General features: G+C 37.7%; 1 protein-coding gene across 1 annotated transcript in view; it reads right to left on the bottom strand.

Moving 5' to 3' along the window:
* Positions 1 to 20,845, bottom strand: part of LOC137564350 (A disintegrin and metalloproteinase with thrombospondin motifs 2-like) — a 418,259-nt gene that overhangs the window by 22,562 nt on the left and 374,852 nt on the right. Inside the window, exon 21 of the mRNA XM_068278125.1 lies at positions 19,188 to 19,277. Coding sequence (XP_068134226.1) covers positions 19,188 to 19,277 — 90 coding nt within the window. The remainder of the gene's footprint in view (positions 1 to 19,187; positions 19,278 to 20,845) is intronic.

Raw genomic sequence — 20,845 nt, 5'->3', positions numbered from 1 at the left:
TGGCGCTTTGAGTCCGCCAGGAGAAAAGCGCGATATAAATGTTCTGTGTTTGTTGTTTGTTTCTTTGAGTGGCTCTCTTGTTCCTCCAGGATGCACTGGTGCCTCATCCCATGATGCGTGAGATTAGCAGGGAACAAGTTCTCACGCGAGCGCCCGTTCACTGCAGGAGGAACGGGGAGATGGGCACGAACAGCCTGCCAGCTGCGCTCAGAGCTGACAGGCTATAAATATATAATATATAAAAAATAAGTTGTACAGCGCTGTGATCTAGAGCAGTGCTGTACGGAGGACAGCTCTGTCACTGGGCTGTCCCCAGGAGAGGCACACAAATGAGTCCCTCTCACAGGCTGATGCCTATGAAAGGTGGTGTAATGGTGGATCTCGGGGGAAGGGGGGAGGGGGAGAGAAATAAATAAAAAATAAAATTTAATTTAAAAACATGATGTTGCAGCTGCAATCAGATGCTACCAACAGAAAGCTCTGTTGCTGGAAAGAAAAGGAGGCTAGATTCATTTGGCTGCCAACGTGTATGGCCGAGTAATAAACGGTTACAGCTGCAGAGTGCTGAATTGTAAAAAAATGGCCTGGTCACAGGGAGGTGTAAGCCTGTGGTGCTTAAGAGGTTGAAATAGGATTTCTTAATTTTCTTTTTACAGCATTAAATATAAAATTCTTAATTGAATGGTTCAAAATTAACATTGAGCAAAGAATTGACCAAATATAGAAATCAAATCAAAGGTGCTAGCCAAAGATGAATTAGCCTTTAACTATTTTGTGACTGCTCCACGCTGATTGGCGTGAGCAGTGCAGCAGCCCCAGGACCACTTCATTCTAACTGAACTCTCTTCTCAGCTATGATAAGCAATAAGGGTACAGCATAGTCTCAGTTATTTGGAGCTCAACTAGCTAGCAGTCTCAACCAACCATCACAAATCACAGTCAGTACTCACAGTGGTGAAGGCCAACTTAGGTTATTAGTGGGCTCTGCTGTGCTTAAAAACAACAGGATTTCATAATTCCCCCAAACTTAATACACCCTCAATGACTGTATTTTAACATTTAATTCAGAGTTCACTGTATGTATATAGATTGGGGTGCCCGGATAGTGTACTGAGGCTGGATAGTGTACTGGTTAAGGGCTCTGCCTTTGAAATGAGAGACCAGGGTTCAAATTCCAGCTAGGGTCAGTATCTACTCAGTAAAAAGTCCTTGGGCAAGACTCCCTAACACTGCAGGGTGGTCTCTTGATTGCGCCCTTAGCGGCTACAGCTCTTGAGCGCTTTGAATCCAACAGGAGAAAAGCGCTATACAAATATTAGGATTGTTATTATTAAAGCGGAATATAACCCTGCATTTCAACTTTGCTCTAAAACATTATTTACAGTATATTATATGCAACCAGCATTTTTTTTTTTACTAGACCAGCATTGGAAGGGTTACACAGGGCTTTAAAGTCCCTGGAGATTTTTGCAGACGCATCCGAACTTGAGTTAGATACTTTTTGTTTATACAAATGTATCTAAGTGTTTATTGTGACTCATCTCTCTCACTGAGAAGGAGTTGGAAGACAGCCAAAGAGTGTGTAACATTTCTAAATATATACATATAACTAAATAGAATGTAACTATCTGAACGTCTGCACGGAACTTAAAACCTCTGTGTTTAACCCTTCCAATGCTAGTCTAGTAAATAAAAAATGCATTTTGCATATAATATGCTGTAAATAATGTTTTAGAGCAAAGTTGAAATGCAGGGTTATATTCCGCTTTAATATATTAGCAAGACCTATTTTTAACACTGTATAAAACATTCAGAAAACACACTTATGCCGCATCAGATGATCCCTGTCGGTGCCGGATATTGTGACTCTATACTATTGTATAATGTTTCCTCGCTCTATTAGAGGAGTACAGTCAATACCTATACAACACTCACAATCATCTCCATTAATTTGTATCATGTTTATGTAAGGATGTAAGGCGATCTCATCATTTTAGTAAACCTTCGCTCTGGAGTCACAATAAGCAGAATGATTTTAAAATCTTTTATTTGGTGTATATATATATATATATTTTTTTATTATTTGTGATAGACCGTAATTACTTTATACTTGGAAAAAAACTTTTACAGTTTTGTTAATATTCACAAAATTGATAAGTACATCAAAATTACAGTTATTTAATACATAAAAATTAATACCTGATGAATTAGAGTGCAAGTAGACCAAAGGCTAAATTCACTGAAGGGTTGAGATTCATGACTATATGCAAATTGTCCAAATTTCCTCACCTGTTCTGTACCTCTATAAATTAGGCAGGCAGATGCGAATAGAAAACTGTTACATTTAGGTAACATCAATTCTACAACGGATTCATATGGCTCATGGGAAATTTAGTATAGTGATGGTTTCTGATCATTTTTGTAACATCAGCAAAATCAGATATCTTCATATCACTGCGTTTGACGCTATAGGGCCTAATATTTTCAAACACATTCATCAGGCCATTGTAAACAATGTAATGTGATAATTCATTGATATTTATGTGCAATTAGAGTGAAGTTTAGTTTCACATTTTATTTAAAAATGGGTCTCAGTCATACTCAATTACCTATTTGGCTACATTTAGAGAGACAAAGCAGTATGATTATTTGTCTATGCTTTCTATGTAGACCTACATAAGAAGAGAAAGCACTGTGCTTTTTCCTTGAACAGAAATTAAATAAATAAACATATTGCTGTATGACAAGCACTATGGGCCCGATCCAATTCCCTTTTTCTCCTAAAGTTTTCTCCTAGGTGATATTTTCACCCCTTGTCATAAAATGCATTTAAAGTGAATGGGAACTGCATTTAAAAAAATGAGACAGATACTTACCCATGGAGAGGGAAGGCTCTGGGTCCTATAGAGCCTTCCAGCTCCTCTCCTGGTCCCGTTGTTCCGGTGCTGGCTCGCCCGTTAGCAGTATTTGACTAAATTAGTCAAATACTGCTTTACCCAGCTGAAGGAGGCTTCAGAAGTCTTCAGGGAGCCTGAGTGCTCCTGAAGAAGGGCGGCCCTATACTGCGCCTGCGCAAGCACGCTCTCTTGCACGCTCACGCCTGTGCAGTGTAGAGCCGCACGTCTTTGGGAGGACATGGCTCCCGAAGACTTCCAAATACCCTTTTGGCGGGGGATTGAAACGGTGGGGGGGAGCCAGCACAGGATAGAGAGCACCGAGAGAGGAGACGGAAGGCTCTATATGACCCAGAACCTTCCCTCTCCTTAGGTAAGTATTTGTTTCATTTTTTTAAAAAATGCAGTTCCTATTCACTTTAAACAACTAGCAAGTAAGAAATACTCAAAAATAGGTTTTATTAGTACTTTATCACTAATTTTTGGGTACTTTTTAAATTTAAAAAGGCTCAAAAGATATTTTAAACAGAATATGAAAATGATTTCCTAGGAGATAACTCTGGAGAAAAAGTTAATTGCTCTGTATTTTACAGAGCTTAACAGTCTAATGTACTGTACGTTACCTCCATTGAAAAAAAAGAATAAAAACGGATTTTCTTTATAGTTGTGGACTGCACAGTCTTTATCCACATATCTGCAACTTTAATTTGCTATGTTTTATAAAGGAGTATTTAAATGCTTGATTACATTGTGGAAGATATGAAAAGGAATGTTACATTGTGTAAAGCCTATAGAGGCTATTATTGTCATACCGACATTAAATGTTATAATAACACCTAAAAGAAGAAGAAAAATAAAAATATCTAATTGCATTTCAAATGAATCACCCTTTAGTAAGGTTTAGCCAAATGCCTAAATATTATTTGGGAAGGAAGGGGTTAAAGCCACTTACATCCACACTTAGATAGGTACGTTTCCATAATTTATAAACATTAACAGTCATAAGAATATCTTTAAAACTGAAGAAGAATTAATTTACTTAACAGTATTAAGAGCCAGTGCAAATTAGTGCACATGTATTTTACATAGTCAGGAAACAAGTTTCACAAGAGTTAAACTGTAGTTATCTTAATAGACATTTTTATATACTATGTAAGAAGCACTTCGACACATCAAACAAACAAATAATACTGAGATTTGAATACAATATGTAAGTGTGATTCAGTCTTAGATCGTCCTATGTACATTTTAATATATTCAGATTACCGAAACACAAAATATTCTGTAAACATTGATCGTAAGCTAGCATTGCACATTTTTCACAAACAGCTCATAGATCTGCATATCATACAGTGAGAACTGATTACTGAGGTAAAGTATCAAGAGGACAGATTTAAAGAATCTCAAAAAAATAAAATATTTGCCCTTGTCTCGGCAATCAAACACACTCATTTTTCAAGAAAAGAGGACTTCTGTATTATACGAGTAACATGTATTTCTCCAGTGGGAATAACCTACATAATCCAGCAAACATGTACTGGATTACAACTGTCTACCAAATGACTATAATTAGTGCTGATTACTGAAATTTAAAAACTCTAAAATTCTAAATAAAATAAAATTTCTGATTTTAAGAATGACTGAAATTCTACACAATTTTTGTTAAATTGGGAACTCAAAATGCGTTGATGTCAATGGAATAGTTCATTTATGAGTGGCTTACTGTGATTTTAAATATTAACTAATCTTAGAAATGGCCCAGGTTTCTAGGGAAGCTTTAGCAAACTACACATGAAGTCTCCATAATGACCATTCATAATACAAACCATTCCAGTGTTCTCCTCAGAATTTTTCTCCAGCCGGGTAGCCTGAAAAAGTAGCCGGGTGGGACGAGATGAGAGACTGCTGGACCGGCGCTTCTCTGCACAACTCTGCTTACAGCAGAGTAGAATATGAGCCGATGACAGCCGGGTGCTCACCAAAACTAGCCGGGTGGAGTACCCAGCTAAAAGAGCCTGGGGAGAACACTGCATTCATAATGCAAATTATCCTTTAAAATCACTGAGAACCACTTGAACTTCTCTGCTGACATCAAGACATGCTATAAATCTTTTGACAAAATCTGATGATATTGGTAAGAATCTGCTTTTGAGATAGGTAAGTGGATTGGGGGTTGTGTGATTCAAGCTGCCTTGACACAACTGCAGCAATGCGACAGTTTCAATCTTGGCTCTTCAGCAACCCTACTCAGGGAAGAATCTGCTAATACAGGACAGAGCAAACTTTGAAACCAGGGTGTAATACGCTGATACGTTGAGGCGGTGTGTCATGTGACACACGGTTGCCCTGATAACGCAATGCTGGAATAGGTGATCAGGTGAGTTTTAAGTTTCCCCTAAGTTACTGCCCGATCACAACTATGCAGGGAGAGAGGGGAGGAGAGGAATCCAGCCACCTGACGGTGGGCTGGAGTTAAAGCCCACATGGGCCGGATGTGGCCCAAGGGCCGTAGTTTTCCAAGCACTGTACTAATAGATCGAAGCATTTAAACAAATCCAATCCAGTTTGCCCACACTATGGATCATAAGGGACCACTGGAGATGTCTTAGTAAATCATATACTTTTCTGTCCTGCGTTTTTTCTTATTTTATAGAAAAAATTCTGTCTTAGTGTTTTTTAAAGGAAAGGTGAAATAAAAGGACTTTGGAACAATTTCTAACTTTACATCGCTGTTTTGCTCATACTCGTCCTCCATTTTCTATATTTATTTAATTGTAATATGGCTGTCCTGCCCTCATACTTGTTGTAGATGCACGATATACAGATAACCAAAGATTAACATTGCAGAAAGTTTATCTGATGGAAATAAAATTGGCATCAAATTCATCTCCTTGTCATCAAATACCTCTCCTAACAGATTTCCATTAATAGGAGAATAAATATATAAGGAATATATGCTTCATCTAATCATCTAAGCATTGGTTGTTGGTTTGGGAAGTTTATTTAAAATTATAAATACATTTGAAAATAATCACCTGTGCTAAATTGGTTGAATGTAACACAGGCATACATAATTCAGTGAAAAGTGTCTTCAGCATTTCAGCTGTTCCTAGTGTTTTTAGGTTATAGAATTAAAAATACCACTCATTTTTCCACAATCGCGTAAATTTTTATCACATAATGCAAGAAAATAAATCTAGAAAAAAATGATCCGATTCCCAGTAAGAATTTATTTAATTTTCAATCACATGACTTATTCCTTTCAAACTTTATAAATGATCTCCATTTCAGATAACAAAATACAAAACAGAATCAGTAAAAATTTTAAAAATAGAATAAACTATTAAAAAAACAGGTTTCTACACATCCACTCAATGGCATATTTGCAGTCCTTCAAAAGTTTCTGAAGCTTCCCTTTTTTTGTGCGGTTTTTGTGCACGGTTTCTTGCTGTGGTCCCCTCAAAAGTCAGCAATGATGCAGATGCTTAACTGTCCCCATAAGTCCAAATCTTTAAAATGCTGATGGAACTGTTCACCTTGCTCTTTGCACACCACATTCTCCAAGTAGTAGTCAAAATGAAAGTGAAAAAAATACAGCACGAGTTTCATTGAACAACCCAGAAATTTGGCAACCAATTATTTAAATGAAAGTCAAAGTGCTTTTTTTTATTCTCATCAATTTTTGTCTTGCTGAAGTTCTTCTGAAAGTAGTCAAAATTAAACTAGAGGAAATGCAGCTCAAGTCTCATTTAACAACTAAGTTCTTCTCAATGGTCTTCTTCAACAATGCCCACAAATATCGGGTCCTAATTGTTACCAAGGAATTTGGTGACCACTTCCTTAAACAAAAATGAAGCAGCTTTTTTCTTCTCATCCTTTTTTGACTCAGGTTGCGGATCTTTCAACTTTGCCTGACAATTTCAACAAACCTTTGACAATTAGAACTTGTTAACTAGGTATTCTCATCTTCTCTTGATAGAGCCTTCCAATTGCATCATGATCCCAAGTTCGATGTGGAGTGGAAGTAGAATAATTTCTTTCGATCCAAAGACATGCACTCACTATTTTTTTTTTTACTTCTATTTCCAATGTCATTCTCCTTGGCCAATCTCTTCTTGTTCAGTGTTGGCTTTTGTCTCGACCATCCCACTCATATATGAAGCAGGAATACATAGTTTATTCTCCTTGTTGTCCCAAAAGCATTCATAGGACTTTTAATTCCTACATAAAGCCCATAAAGTGATAGAATTAAGATTACATTTCTCGTACCACTCTTTCAAGTGTACTTCATGTCCAACAGGTATTGAAGCAAACTTATCGCCATTGTGTTGAAGCACTGCCCTTGGGCTGTGTTTTGACGAGTCAATTAACAACCTCCAATCCTTCTTATACTCCAAACTCAATATTTTCATCACCCAGGAACATTGTTGCAGTACATTACTTCAGCATCTTCAAAAGAATTTGGAACAAAATCTTTCTCTCTGATCCTGGAGAATGAGATACTTCATGCCAACATTTTTTTCCCCTTCAGCCTTGAGCCTAGAAACTCTGCTGAATTAGGAAGATCTGTATCCACACAGAATGGCTGTCATGATCAGTGTCATTAGGAATGGAGACGACCTCAAAGGAACATGGCAACGCTTTTAAAAGGAACATGGCAAAGTTGTAGAGAGTGTGAAATTTATGTCCAAATTACAATTTTTTTGTTTTTAAAGTTGTATCCCTTGAAGAACAAAAATAACCGTAATTACTGTTATTGTGATATTCCCCAAGGATCATAGGCACCCCAAAACATATTTATTATACCTAGGGACCACTGTCAAAGTTCTTCCATGCAAATATAGCACACTTCTTGCGGAGCCCATGACTTGTCCTGATCACCAAGTCTCACTCCAAAATGTGTGAAATAAAATGTCTTAAAGACAATGATGTTGCTCTACCATTTTCACAAGATCGTTCCCACACGTGACAACTATCAGGTGACATTCGGCAACCTCAAGTAGCCATTCGTCAGAGCACAGCAACTGGGACAGAAAAGTAAAGGATAAAACCTCTTCACAGTTCAGAATGACGAAAACAGCACTACTTTCACTGTATTCATTAATGGCCCATACTCACGAGGGACTTTTGTCGCCTCAACACGCGGCGCGCGCGTGTTGCGGCGACAGGTCGCCCGTGAGTATGGGCCGCCGCACGCGCGCGCCCCCCGAACTGTCGCCCGCCGCTCTTGTCGCCATGCGATTGAAAGTTTCAATCGCATGGCAACAGTCGCCGCCGCACCTCCGCCGCAACTGTCGCTAGTCCGCGTGAGTACGCGGACTAGCGACAGCAACCTCCATAGAGGTGAATGAAGCTTCCGGCGGGGGGAGGAGGAACGTCGGCGACAGCTTCCGTCTCGCCGCTGGTCCCTCTTCCGCGTGTGTACGCGGAGGGACCTGGAGAGAAGCTGTCGCCGGCCTGTCGCTAGCACGCTCACGTGTGCTGGCGACAGGCCACTTCTGCAGCCCGTGAGTACGGGCCATAACAGATAGATTGATTGTCCTTCCCAACAAGACAGAAAACAAAAAGAGTAGTGGGAGACTGTGAAAAATAAACAAACATGGTTTTTAGCTCTTGTTCGTTGATCTTGAACATTGCCTTTGCATTTATTTACACCTCCTTTGGCTTATTTGATTGTTGATAAAGAAAAAAAAAATTTTGGTTAGAAGAAAACTTCTAAATATTCTGTGTTGGTACAGTACAGACCTTCGGGGAATGAAAACAAACAACCAGATTGAATGTAGCAATTTGTAGGAAATTGTTACATGATGAGGAAAAAGTGGATGTAATTTTCAGATTCAGTGCCCCATAAAAACAAAAAGGTTCTAAGGAAACTTTCTAAAAAAAAAATTACATTGCAGGCCTGTGAAATTAAAGGCATATCCTATGAAGTTGATGTATACAATTTCGGAAAAGCCACTGGGAGCTGCAGCATGCGTAGCAGATGGTGCCCGGAGAATCGGTAAGTTGTTTCTGCTGCTTCGGGGGGAAAGTTAGTGTTATTTTAGCCACGGTTAAAGCCACCCCCAAGCACATGTATCCACATCAGGCAATCCCTGCCTGAGTTGGATACCAGGGACTTTGCTGTATGTGTGATGAGAGTTAGTTGGAACAGAGTGGTAATATTGTTTAAGGTATTTTAACAAGCTGAAATTCAGCTATTGGTTCTTATGCAGGGAGGGAATATTTGGTCTTATTCTCTTCTGGTAAAGTATTGGAAGGAAAAATTCAGTGGAGAGACCACAGAAGGCACAAAGAATATTTATCTCTTACACAGAGCCATACATTAGTGTGTGGGGATGCCTTGGTAAAAGTGGTCAAAAAGGAAGCTCATTTTAAAAAAAAAAATGCTACATTTATCCAGTATATTTGAAGATTTTTTTTCTTCATGTTGCCCTTGTGCAATGTGGTGGTGGACACCTATGTTCTGTACAGAGGGTGTTCCCTTTTCAGATCTGACGGGGAAGTGCAGGACCAGTCCTAACATAGTACATGACGATTTAAGTAACGGTCTTTGAGAACATATAACAAATAATAAAATATCACAAAAACTCCAACATAAAATTGGGTCATTTCCTTATGTCACAGACCATTAGCCAAGATCTTATGGGTGCAGCTTGACAAACATTTTTTATTTATAAAATACTGGATGGATGCACCAAAGAGGTATAAAACACTGCAATACTGGCCTAACTCCCTCTAAAGGGTTAGTATGACTCGAACGCCTCTATATTTAAGCGAATATTGGACTGCCTTATAGTATTTGATTTTCTAGTTTTAACTAGTATTTCACATGCAAGTCATGTTATAAATGCATTAGTTCTGCCCATATATTGCAATACTATATATATGGTTCAAAGCCTCCTTCATTTTCCTTTAAAAACTGACTGGAAAACTATTGGACATGGCAGAATACTAACTGTGAAAGATATCACCCGGCATGTGCCATCTACTTCTACCTGCAGTCATCTAATGAATGGACTTGCAAACTTTACTGGAACATAGATCAGCAGGCTCTGCAAACCCACAGCGGTCTTAAATGGAAGATATGCTAAGGGGAGTTAAGAGTCACCTCTCCACAACGATTAACCACTTAACTACCACAGGTGTTTTGCCCTTCAAAACCAGAGCAATTTTCATTCAGAAATAGCTTTATTGCTACTTATGACACTGAAATTATCTATATATTATTTATTGCGTTACAAACTAGGCCTTATTTGGGCAGCACTTTTTGCTGAGAATTATTTTATTTTATTCTATATGCATTTTGCAGGGAAGAAGAAAAGAACTGAAAAAAATCACAATTTCTCAGCTTTCACCATTGTAGTTTAAAAATAAAATGTGCTATTGTTGATAAAACAGACTTTTTTTTGCCCTGGTTATTACAACGTTTAAATTGTGTCTCTAGTACAATGTCTGGCGATAATATTTTATTTGGAAATAAAGGTGTATTTTTTTTGTCTAGAGTTTTTTTTTAATCCTATAACAATTACAAGCCTTTAATTTACAGTAATATACCCTCATGACATACATATTAAAAAGTCCCAAAGGTAACTTTTTATGTATTTTTTTTCAATGATGTAATTTTTTTTCATTTTTATTTTTTAACACGTTTTTTATTTTGGTAACTATGGGGTAGGGGTGGAAGGAGCTAAAAATAATAAAAATATATTTAGTTTTTCTATGTGAAAATGTTTTTTATTTTATTTGGGTGTAGTTTTACTTTTTGGCCACAAGATGGTGCTTCACTAAGTTTTGTGTTCTAAAAATAGAAGGCGGAACTAAATGTTACTGGTGTTGTTTACAGTCGAGTGCTTTTTGAATCAGAGCCACCAGAGACTGTGATTCATCCCTGTGAGACGTAAACAAGTAAGGCAAGAAAAGGGAAGTGGTTAAAGGAACACTATCAAAGTTTAAGTTTTTTTTTTCCAGAAGCAATTTAGGCGTTAGAAGGGATTTGTAATTGCAGATAATGGTAGTAAACACACACAAAAAAAACATCCATCAGCTCATCAGATCTGGTGTACTGCTGGGACAGTGCAGGACTGACGGGTGACGGAGGAGTTCTTCTATTTAGCATTTTATAGGCGGCAAGAGGAATTCTTCTTATCCTCTGCAGAGCCTTGCCAGAGATTAAAAACAACCCATGCTATGTGGACAGCAGAGGGACTTTGTATATGAAGGCAAATTTCACACGCTGTAGTGAGAGATTCACTGAATGAATCAGCACTGAATCAGTGGATTTCTCACTACAGCGTGTGAAATCTGCCCTCACATAAGAAGTCCCTTTGCTGTCCGTACAGCATGGGTTGTTTATTTACATCTGGCAAGGCTGTGCAGAGGATGCGAAGCCTATAATACTGAATAGAACAACTCTTCCGTCACCTGTCAGCCCTGCACTGTCCCAGCAGTACACAAGATCTGATAAGCTGATGGATGTTTTTTTTTTTTCTGTTAACTACCATTATCTGCCATTACAAATCCCTTCTAACTAAATGGCTTCTGGTAAAAAACGTAAACTTTGATAGTGTTCCTTTAAGGGCACTCCTGTGCCTATATTGTAAATAGCCTCCAGTGATACAAGTAACAGGACCCAGCCTGATGTCATCAGGCCGTGGCCACCTACATGCATCAGAAAAGGCTGGCTGGAGTACAGGACACGTGAGCAGCACATTCATAAGTGGCCTTGGGAGTCATTATTACGTTAGTCTTCTGAGCATTGCTTCCATTTGTTTATCTCTGCAGCGTGGAGAAAGGGGACTGAACTTAAGAAATGGCTTCTTTGGTTAGTTTTTTAAAGCTCTCCAGGGGGTAATGCACACAGACATATGCTAGCATGTGTCCTGTTATCATTAATTAGGCCTGGTGCACACCAAAAACCGCTAGCAGATCCGCAAAATGCTAGCAGATTTTGAAACGCTTTTTCTTATTTTTCTGTATCGTTTCAGCTAGCATTTTGCGGTTTTGGGAAGCGTTTTTGGTGTAGTAGATTTCATATATTGTTACAGTAAAGATGTTACTGAACAGCTTCTGTAACAAAAACGCCTGCAAAATTGCTCTGAACTGCAGTTTTTCAGAGCGGTTTGCGTTTTTCCTTTACTTTACATTGGAGGCAGAAACTCCTCCGCAATCCAAAATCTGCAGCAGCCCGGGAGTATGCGTTTCTGCAAAACGCCTCCCGCTCTGGCGTGCACCAGCCCATTGAAATACATTACCCAAGCGTTTCCACATCCGCAAGCGGATCGAAACACGCTGCCGAACCGCTCTGGTGTGCACTAGGCCATACCAAGGATATAGATCTGTCTTTAAGGCTAAGAAAGTTTAATTAAAAATTGGGCTTGGGTTTGAGTTGGATTTTAAAAAAAATGAGGCGTTAGTATACCAAATCCATAACTCTGCACATTTTACGATACCATTTATTTTTGAAAATACAATTTAAACAAAGTGCAAAAGGTTCTTATCCAAACTCATAACCAACAGAGTGCGACTATAATCTATACTTACATGATTTTTTTTACTGATTTTTTTTTACGGTTTTATGATTGTTTACTGAAGCAGTTCTAAATTCTTATACTAATTATAGGTTATGCACTGTTGTATGGCTCAGTGGTTATACAGTTCTTTTAGGCAAGTGAGCTTGAAAACAGCCCCAAATGCTGCAATCCTTTTTCTTGAGCCACCATTCAAGACGGGAGTTCAGATTCTCAACGGGAAGGTAACGCAAACCGCAAAAATCCAATTACTCAAACACACCAACATGAGAAGCTACAGAAATTAGTGACAGTCTTCCCCTCAGCCAGCTATGCGAGGCCCTTGCATAAAGTCACAAGAAAGACTAAACAGCCAGAAAAGCTAGAGGATCAGCCATAAGAACGTGAGAAGTCCAACACAGACACATGACCTGGAAGGGAACACCACTGCAGAATCTCTATCCACATTGGAGGAATCACACCAAAAGTCCACTATTTATGAACTAGGAGACAAGGGCCCTGATTTAATTCACTTTTACATCTAAGTTTTCTTGTAGGTGATGTTATTACACCTAATTAATAAAATGCTCTTTAAGCCACCGGCAAGCAAGAAAATACTAAGAATAATTCTGACAGTACTTTTTCACCTACTTTTTCAATAGCAGAGTGCTGAAAAGTTATTTTAAACAGAAAATTAAAAAAAATGATCTCTTAGGAGACAACTTAGGAGAAAACATTAACTAAGGGCCAAGGGCACTTGCAATTTAGATCAGCTCAAAATTATCATCATCTGTAGTTCCTACCACTTGCGGTCTACCTTGGATAACTGGACAGTACATATTGTTAAATGGAACCTAACAGTCTGTCATTTAGGCGTGTGTGAGGTTTATAAGCTCTTGATTAAGCATTCACTGGATGCTGTGCTCGTCTTTTTGCTTCAGTCTTGTCTGAGTCTCTCAGCTGCAAAAGGTATACAGCTGAGTCAGAGTGATCTATTTACGTATTCTGCGTTAGAGTTATCTGTTGATCTGTTTATGTTTATGTATTTGGAGTCAAAGTGATCTGTTTATGCATTTGGAGTCAGAGTGATCTGTTTATGCATTTGGAGTCAGAGTGATCTGTTTACGTATCCTGTATCAGTGATTCAGAATATAGTAAAGAACTAGCATGGCTTACAGGTAGGTAACATTTTTAAAAGGAATCAAACAATTGCACCATGGCACATTTCTCTCACGTCAGTTTTCCTTTAATGCTAGATTTGCGATTGACTAACTGGTGGAAATTTACTGCATCTATAGACAAGGAAGCCACCTCGCGGGCTAGTCCTGTCACTTTTATTAACAGTTTAAGGCCGTTAGTTTGTTAGGCAGGGTTCACACTTGTAAAAAAATATGTGCAATTTACAAAAGAAGTGATTACTGCAAATGCATTTCAGTGGCATTGCATTTTTTTTTTTACTTTGCATGCACATTTACATTCATGATTTTTTTCTGCGTTTTCAATTCGGATGGAAGGTTTGTTTTTTTGTGCGCTATGTATTCGTGCAAATGAATGAGATTATGAGAACAATGAAAAGTCCTATTTAAAAAAAATAAATCATGTTTTGCATGAAAATTCGCATGGGGTTTTGAAGTTACTTAGATGGATTTACATGTAAATTAATTCACTGGAAAATCGCAACACAGAAGCATATGTAAATTGCAAAAATATGCACAAATGTTTGTACAAAAAGAACTGAAAAATTGCAATCGCCGAATCATGCATGTGGAAAGTCACATGCCCAAAATGGTAGGACAAGTGTGAATGCTCCCTAATACTCCTGTTAGCATAAAAAAATTCAAAAAACAATATAGAAATGTAACACAATTATGAACAATTAAGAACATGATCCAGTTTCTTGCAACAGATAACAGTTTTGTAAAAAAAAAAAAAAAAAAAATTCTTGTAGCTCATTATTCAAGTAATCATAGTTATTAAGGCATTATTATAATATACTTTACGTACCCAATACATGTAAGTTGAGGTATTCTTGTCTTAGAAAGTAACAGTGCATACTTATCTGCTATGCCCTTGAACTGATTACATAGTGTACTTTGTAGCATTAATTACAATAAATAAACGAAACATTAAAACCATTCACATTCAAAGCACAAAATATGCAAGCATTAGTAAATAAATGGGAAGTACCATCCAAATGCGAGTTGAGGTTTCTCATATTTGACATAGGTCTTTAAATATACGACTGAAAAAATTTGAATGCATTTATACAATATCTAAAAATTATTTGATTCATATAAAACAATATGCAAGACAGACTACAATATTTAACAGTACAAGCCTCATTTGAGGGTATTTTCCCATTTGTAACAGCATAAAGTTTAGTTTAGCAGCAGCGAAAAGGGATAGGATAAACAGAATTTCAGTAGATATTTAACATGAAAATTTAACTTGTTAGAAACGCTACGTATTTTCATCAACGTTACTACAATATTACAATACTAAACTTGGAACCTTCAAATTCCATTACTATAGTGTTTTCACAGTCTTACATAATGCTTAGTAACTTATAAATTAAAAAAGGTGACTATTTGTCACTGGTCAAAGTACCATATGCTGAAAATACGTTTTAATGTTCAAAAAACGAGAACGTTAATGAAAAGCGGTGCTTTATAAAGATAGGGTATTATACCAGGTGATAATCATCTTTGTGGTGTACAAATGTCAGTTTATCACATTATTATTTTATATGTAGGACTTTTTAAAAAATAAATAAATGTCCCTTTTTCATGTCCGAGTATGTTTTCTTCCAGTCTGATATCCTATACACACCTGTGGATAATATAGGGGTGGTCTTAAATAGAAAATGTTTATGCTGTAGCAATAAAGAAGCTCAGTAGTGAATTTTGTTGATGTAATACATAAGTTGTCAAGCGTAAGACTAAAAATAGCTCAACGCTCAAAACAGATCAATAGTTAAAGATTAACCATAGAGTCCATAGAGGAGATGTTATAAGAGCCTATAAAGAGACATGGCATGCTGCTCCTTTCCTCATTACATACAAAAATATGTACAACAACATGGAATACAGAATAAATAAAGGGATAAGTTATGCTGGATACACACGGTGCGTTCGCGCACTCGATTTTCCTGTCGATTCATTTATTTCCAACATGTCCGATTTGGATTTCGATGGATCGTTAGGTCGATTCGGCATACTTTGCATGCAAATCGACCTAACGATCCATCGAAATCCAAATCGGACATGTTGGAAATAAACGAATCGAGCGGGAAATCGAGTGCGCGAACGCACCGTGTGCATCCAGCATTAGAGGTGACAAAAAGCGAGAGAGAAAGAGAGAGTGTTTGAAAGGATGAGAAAAGTGGCAAAGGAGAAAGTGGAGGTTGCGTTGAGTGACAAAGTAAAAAAGAGAAAGGTGGGGAAGGCTGGTTTTTGGATAGAAATGGATATGAAGATTTGCAGGAGAAGTGGGGAGGTGATAAGAGAAGGGAAAAATATAGACTTGGGGCAGACGGAGTTGGAACTACAGTACATATTTAGACTTGGATATCTGGCACAGCTCACTGTTGTGGTCTGAATACTATCTTTGATTGAAAAGGAACAACCCCACTACTGATTTTTTGTTTTTGTTTTTTGGGGGGGAGGTATGGATTTTAATATTTAATATTTTCCCTGCTATCTTTTTGTCTTTTTTCCTTTATGATTTTTTTTTTTGGGGGGGGGGGGGGGGGGTAAAGTTTGTTAATTTACATCAGGGGCATACATCTTAAATTAATATAAAGTATGTTTTAATTTTATGGCCTTTTCAAATTGTATCAAGGCAATTTTAAGTCTTTAGGCTATCTGTAGGCAATAGCGGGTAAAAGCAGTAATGGTGAGACCCACTCGGACATTCTAGAATCCCATGCCCAATGGTTATGGTTACTACTGTAATATACAGGCTCTGGGGTACAAAGAATGACTCAGTTAGCCATGCATGTAGAGCTGATTTAGCTTTGAATACTCTGAGAATGGACAAGTCTTATTTGAAATTGCAAATCATTATTCCAACGCCAACCAAATATCCTTAAAAATGCAAATATGAAAATGGCACAGATATCTTGGCTCAGACTGAAAAAAAGTTTACAGATTTCTATTTTTAATAAATTAGAATAAATAAATGAGAACAGCCATCTTTAAATTTGCAACATTTCTGCAAACCTTTTCTTTGCCTCGTAATAAATATGTTTTCCTTGGAATTCAAAATGTCATTAGATTTTTTATATTATTTAACCAAATGTTAAGGTAATAAAACACACAGAATTTTTTTCTTTTTTGTTACTCACTGGGTGTATACCAGATTTTGGTATGCTTTTACTAAACGAAGATTAAAAACAAATTATGTAGTTAAGTGTAAACGTGACCATATATGATTAAAATGAAAATCATTTGATTTTCCCAATTTTTCTATAAAAATGATAGGGTTTTTTTTAATATAAATTTAAAAAAAATTTGATTTGAGAAAAAAAAAAGATTTTTCAGACGTTTTCAATAAATCTCTGATTGGATGTGTTGGAGAAAAAAATCAGATAGAGAAACACAAAATGTAAATTTTTCTGTCCTTTTTTATATGCTTGGAAAAATCAATATTAGTATGGAATATTATAATTTTTTTTGTAAGTTATTTGATTAAGTGGAAAAAAGTATAAAATTTCTATGGTCAAACAAAAACTCAAACGTTCTGTATATGTATGTATAGAATTAATATTATTAACTATATATTAGAAGGGTAAATAGTAAAAGGGTGTGTGAATACACATTGAACAGATGCTTTAGATAGTATATCTCATATTCACACATATCAAGACAATTGTTGAGCACCTTAAAGAGACTCCGTAACAAAAATTGCATCCTGTTTTTTATCATCCTACAAGTTCAAAAAGCTATTCTAATGTGTTCTGGCTTACTGCAGCACTTTCTGCTATCACAGTCTCTGTAATAAATCAACTTATCTCTCTCGTCAGACTTGTCAGCCTGTGTCTGGAAGGCTGCCAAGTTCTTCAGTGTTGTGGTTCTGCTATGAACTCCCCCTTCCAGGCCCCTCTATGCACACTGCCTGTGTATTATTTAGATTAGAGCAGCTTCTCTCTTATCTTTTACAAGCTGGATAAATCGTCCTCTGAGCTGGCTGGGCTTTCACATACTGAGGAATTACATACAGGCAGAGCTGTCTGCACTCTGCAGGAAGAAACAGCCTGACACTTCAGTGCATGAGAGATGCAGGGGGAAAGAAACACATAAATGATGTATACAGCCTGCTTGTGTATGGATGTATTTTCTATGTGTGGACATACTGTACATCAACCTACTTCCTGTTTTGGTGGCCATTTTGTTTGTTTATAAACAAACTTTTTCAAACGGTTTTTAACCACTTTTAATGCGGCGGGAAGCGGCGAAATTGTGACAGAGGGTAATAGGAGATGTCCCCTAACACACTGGTATGTTTACTTTTGTGTGATTTTAACAATACAGATTCTCTTTAAGACTGTTATTAATCTACTAGTGTAGACAGTAGATGTGATAAATTCCCCTAAGTGAATTTATCCTGCAGTATACACAAATAACTCTGTTACTTACATATCCAAAGTAAACACACACAAATTAAAATTGAGTGAAGGATCTTGAGGTCCTTTTGCACTGTAAAAACAAGACTTTTTCTTCTCAACGGGATCTGTAAAAAACAGTCGATAAAAACCTTTCCAAGACCTGGGAAGTCAAAATCTGTGTACACACGAATGCATCAGAGGCTTTCTTCAGTGGACACTGAGTGTAGATAAATAGTACCAGAAATGCAGGTTGGTTAAAATGATTCCGTTTTGGGAGGGGGGGGGGTGGAGATTGGCGTTTTGACCCCCAAAATTATCATTTTTTTCAGCTTGATTAAATAATTTTAAAATCAAAAACAATCATCAAGTAAAACATTCAGGTTTCATACTTTTCTTATTTTTCCAACACATCCGATCAGATCTTTATTGAAAAAGTCAAATCAGAAAAACGAATAGTTTTTCCTGATTAAAAAAAATAATATTAATTTTTCAATACAATTGACCAATTTTTTATGGAACAAAAATGGGAAAATCATTCGATTTGGTTGAATTGCAAATGGCAACCTTATTTCAGATTAAAATAAAGAGTAATTGAGCTGACAGATTTCCTTATTGGGGAATGAAACCACCATTATAAAAAAAATCCTGTTCACACTAAAATATGTAGTTTTCTATTACTTTCATATTTATAACAGTCACTAGGACACTGGTTCTAAAAACTGACTCTGTTAGGTAAAATAATAAGATGTGGACGATGTAATATTTAACAGTGCTATCCTGATCAATAGGCTCAAGTTATTCTGATCAACAAACGAGTGTTTATGTAGCTTTCTGATACAAACTGATGATTACACACTCCTTTGTTCTGATACCTTTACAGATCATCATGATCATGTAGCTTATCTTCAAGCACATTTTGGCACTTGAGATCTATATTCTCCACAGGTGTATATGAGGCTTCCAGTTTGGAGCAGATTATTACAACTTCTACCTATGCGCTCATGTACTTTAGGCCTCCTGATGTCTGTGTTAAAAAGTCAGTAAAGGAGACAGTTTAAAGGTAAGTGCATCCTCAGGGAAATGTAAACATTCCATACAGCGAAAGGGAAATAGGAAAAGTCCATAGCTGCGAGAGTAAGCAGTTTGTGCCACAGGCAGAATTATAAATAAATCTTTTACTTGAGGATTTTTTTTGCGTTGAGTAATCTGCATCCGATTTAGACAGCCAGTGAACTACATAATTCTTCTTTGATGGGTCTGATGAATTTCCTGAAATAAAAAGCAAGTTTTTTAAAATGTTTTAAAGTGTACCTGAGACGAAAAAAAGTAAACAATTTATACATACCTGGGGCTTCTTCCAGCCCCCTCCACACAGATCGTCCTACACCTGGATGATCCGGTAGATACCCCATTATGTTTGGCCAGTCAGTGCAGTCTACCCGATGTGCTCTTCCATGGTTGGGAGCATTATGTGCCTGTGTAGTAGTAGTACTGCGCAGGCGCAGAACGCACCCAGCGATGGGAGCACAGCAGGCTGCGCATGCGCCCCAACTGGCGAAGCGAACGGTGCATTTACCGAAGCATCCAGGAGGCTGAGGACGGCGGCGAGGGAGCGATCTGCGTGAAGGTGGCTGGAGGAAGCCTCAATTATGTATAAAACTTTTACACCCTTTCATCTAAGGTTTATTTTAAGTAAATAGCTTTTTATAACTGTCAACCTAGGTCAAATTAAATTCTGTAAAAACACAGTGAGGCCTAGTGCACACCGGAGCGTTTCCGCTGCGGTTTGCGATCTGCTTGCGGGTGCGGATCCGCTAGGGTAATGTATTTCAATGGGCTGGTGCACACCAGAGCGGGAGGCGTTTTGCAGAAACGCATACTCCCGGGCTGCTGCAGATTTTGGATTGCGTATGCGTTTCTGCCTCAATGTTAAGTATAGGAAAAACGCAAACCGCTCTGAAAAACGGCACTTCAGAGCGGTTTGCCAGGCGTTTTTTGTTACAGTAGCTGTTCAGTAAAAGGTTTACTGTAACAATACATGAAATCTACTATACCAAAACCGCTACACAAAACCGCAAAACGCTAGCTGAAACGCTGCAGAAAAATAAGAAAAAGCGTTTCAAAATCTGCTAGCATTTTGCGGATCTGCTAGCGTTTTTTGGTGTGCACTAGGCCTAACACCAGATTTAGTGACAGAAAATACATTGGTTTTATTGCTTTCAGTCTGATGATGTTCAGTAAAATCTAAATAGCAGTAAATAGCCCTTATGCAATTAACTTTTTCTCCTGAGTTTTCTCCTAGGAGATAATCTTTCAACTTTTTTAAAATTACCTTTCAGCACTTTGCAATTGAAAAAGTACCAAAATGTAGGTGAAAAAGTACTACCAAAATTATTTTGAGTATTTACTTGCTTGCAGGGGGTTTAAAAAACATTTTATTGTGTGAAAATATTACCTAGAAGAAAAATCATGAAGAAAAAGTTAATTGGATATGGACCAATGTCTTGAATAATTAAACTTCTACCAGTACACACAGTTATCCATTGCTGCCTCAGCAGAAAGTCCAGATTTGCTATATTGCTTATGTTCGCTAGCCTTAGAGCAGGGGTCTCAAACTCAATTTACCTGGGGGGCCGCAGGAAGCAAAGTCACTATGAGGCTGGGCCGCATAAGGAATTTCACAATCGCCTCTGCTCGCCCCTCTCACTCTTCCTTCACAGAGAGGGGCGGGGAGAGGCGGCAATCCATGCGGCGATTGATGTCAGGAGGGGCAGAGCTGAAGCTGAAAGCTCTGCCCCTTCCAGGAAATGCCAACGGATTGCCCCCGGGGGATTTGG

Source organism: Hyperolius riggenbachi, chromosome 3 (genome assembly GCF_040937935.1).
Source record: "Hyperolius riggenbachi isolate aHypRig1 chromosome 3, aHypRig1.pri, whole genome shotgun sequence".
Lineage (NCBI taxonomy): Eukaryota > Metazoa > Chordata > Amphibia > Anura > Hyperoliidae > Hyperolius > Hyperolius riggenbachi.
The sequence above is the reverse complement of the archived record's forward strand: the minus strand, read 5'-3'. Positions and strand labels throughout refer to the sequence as shown.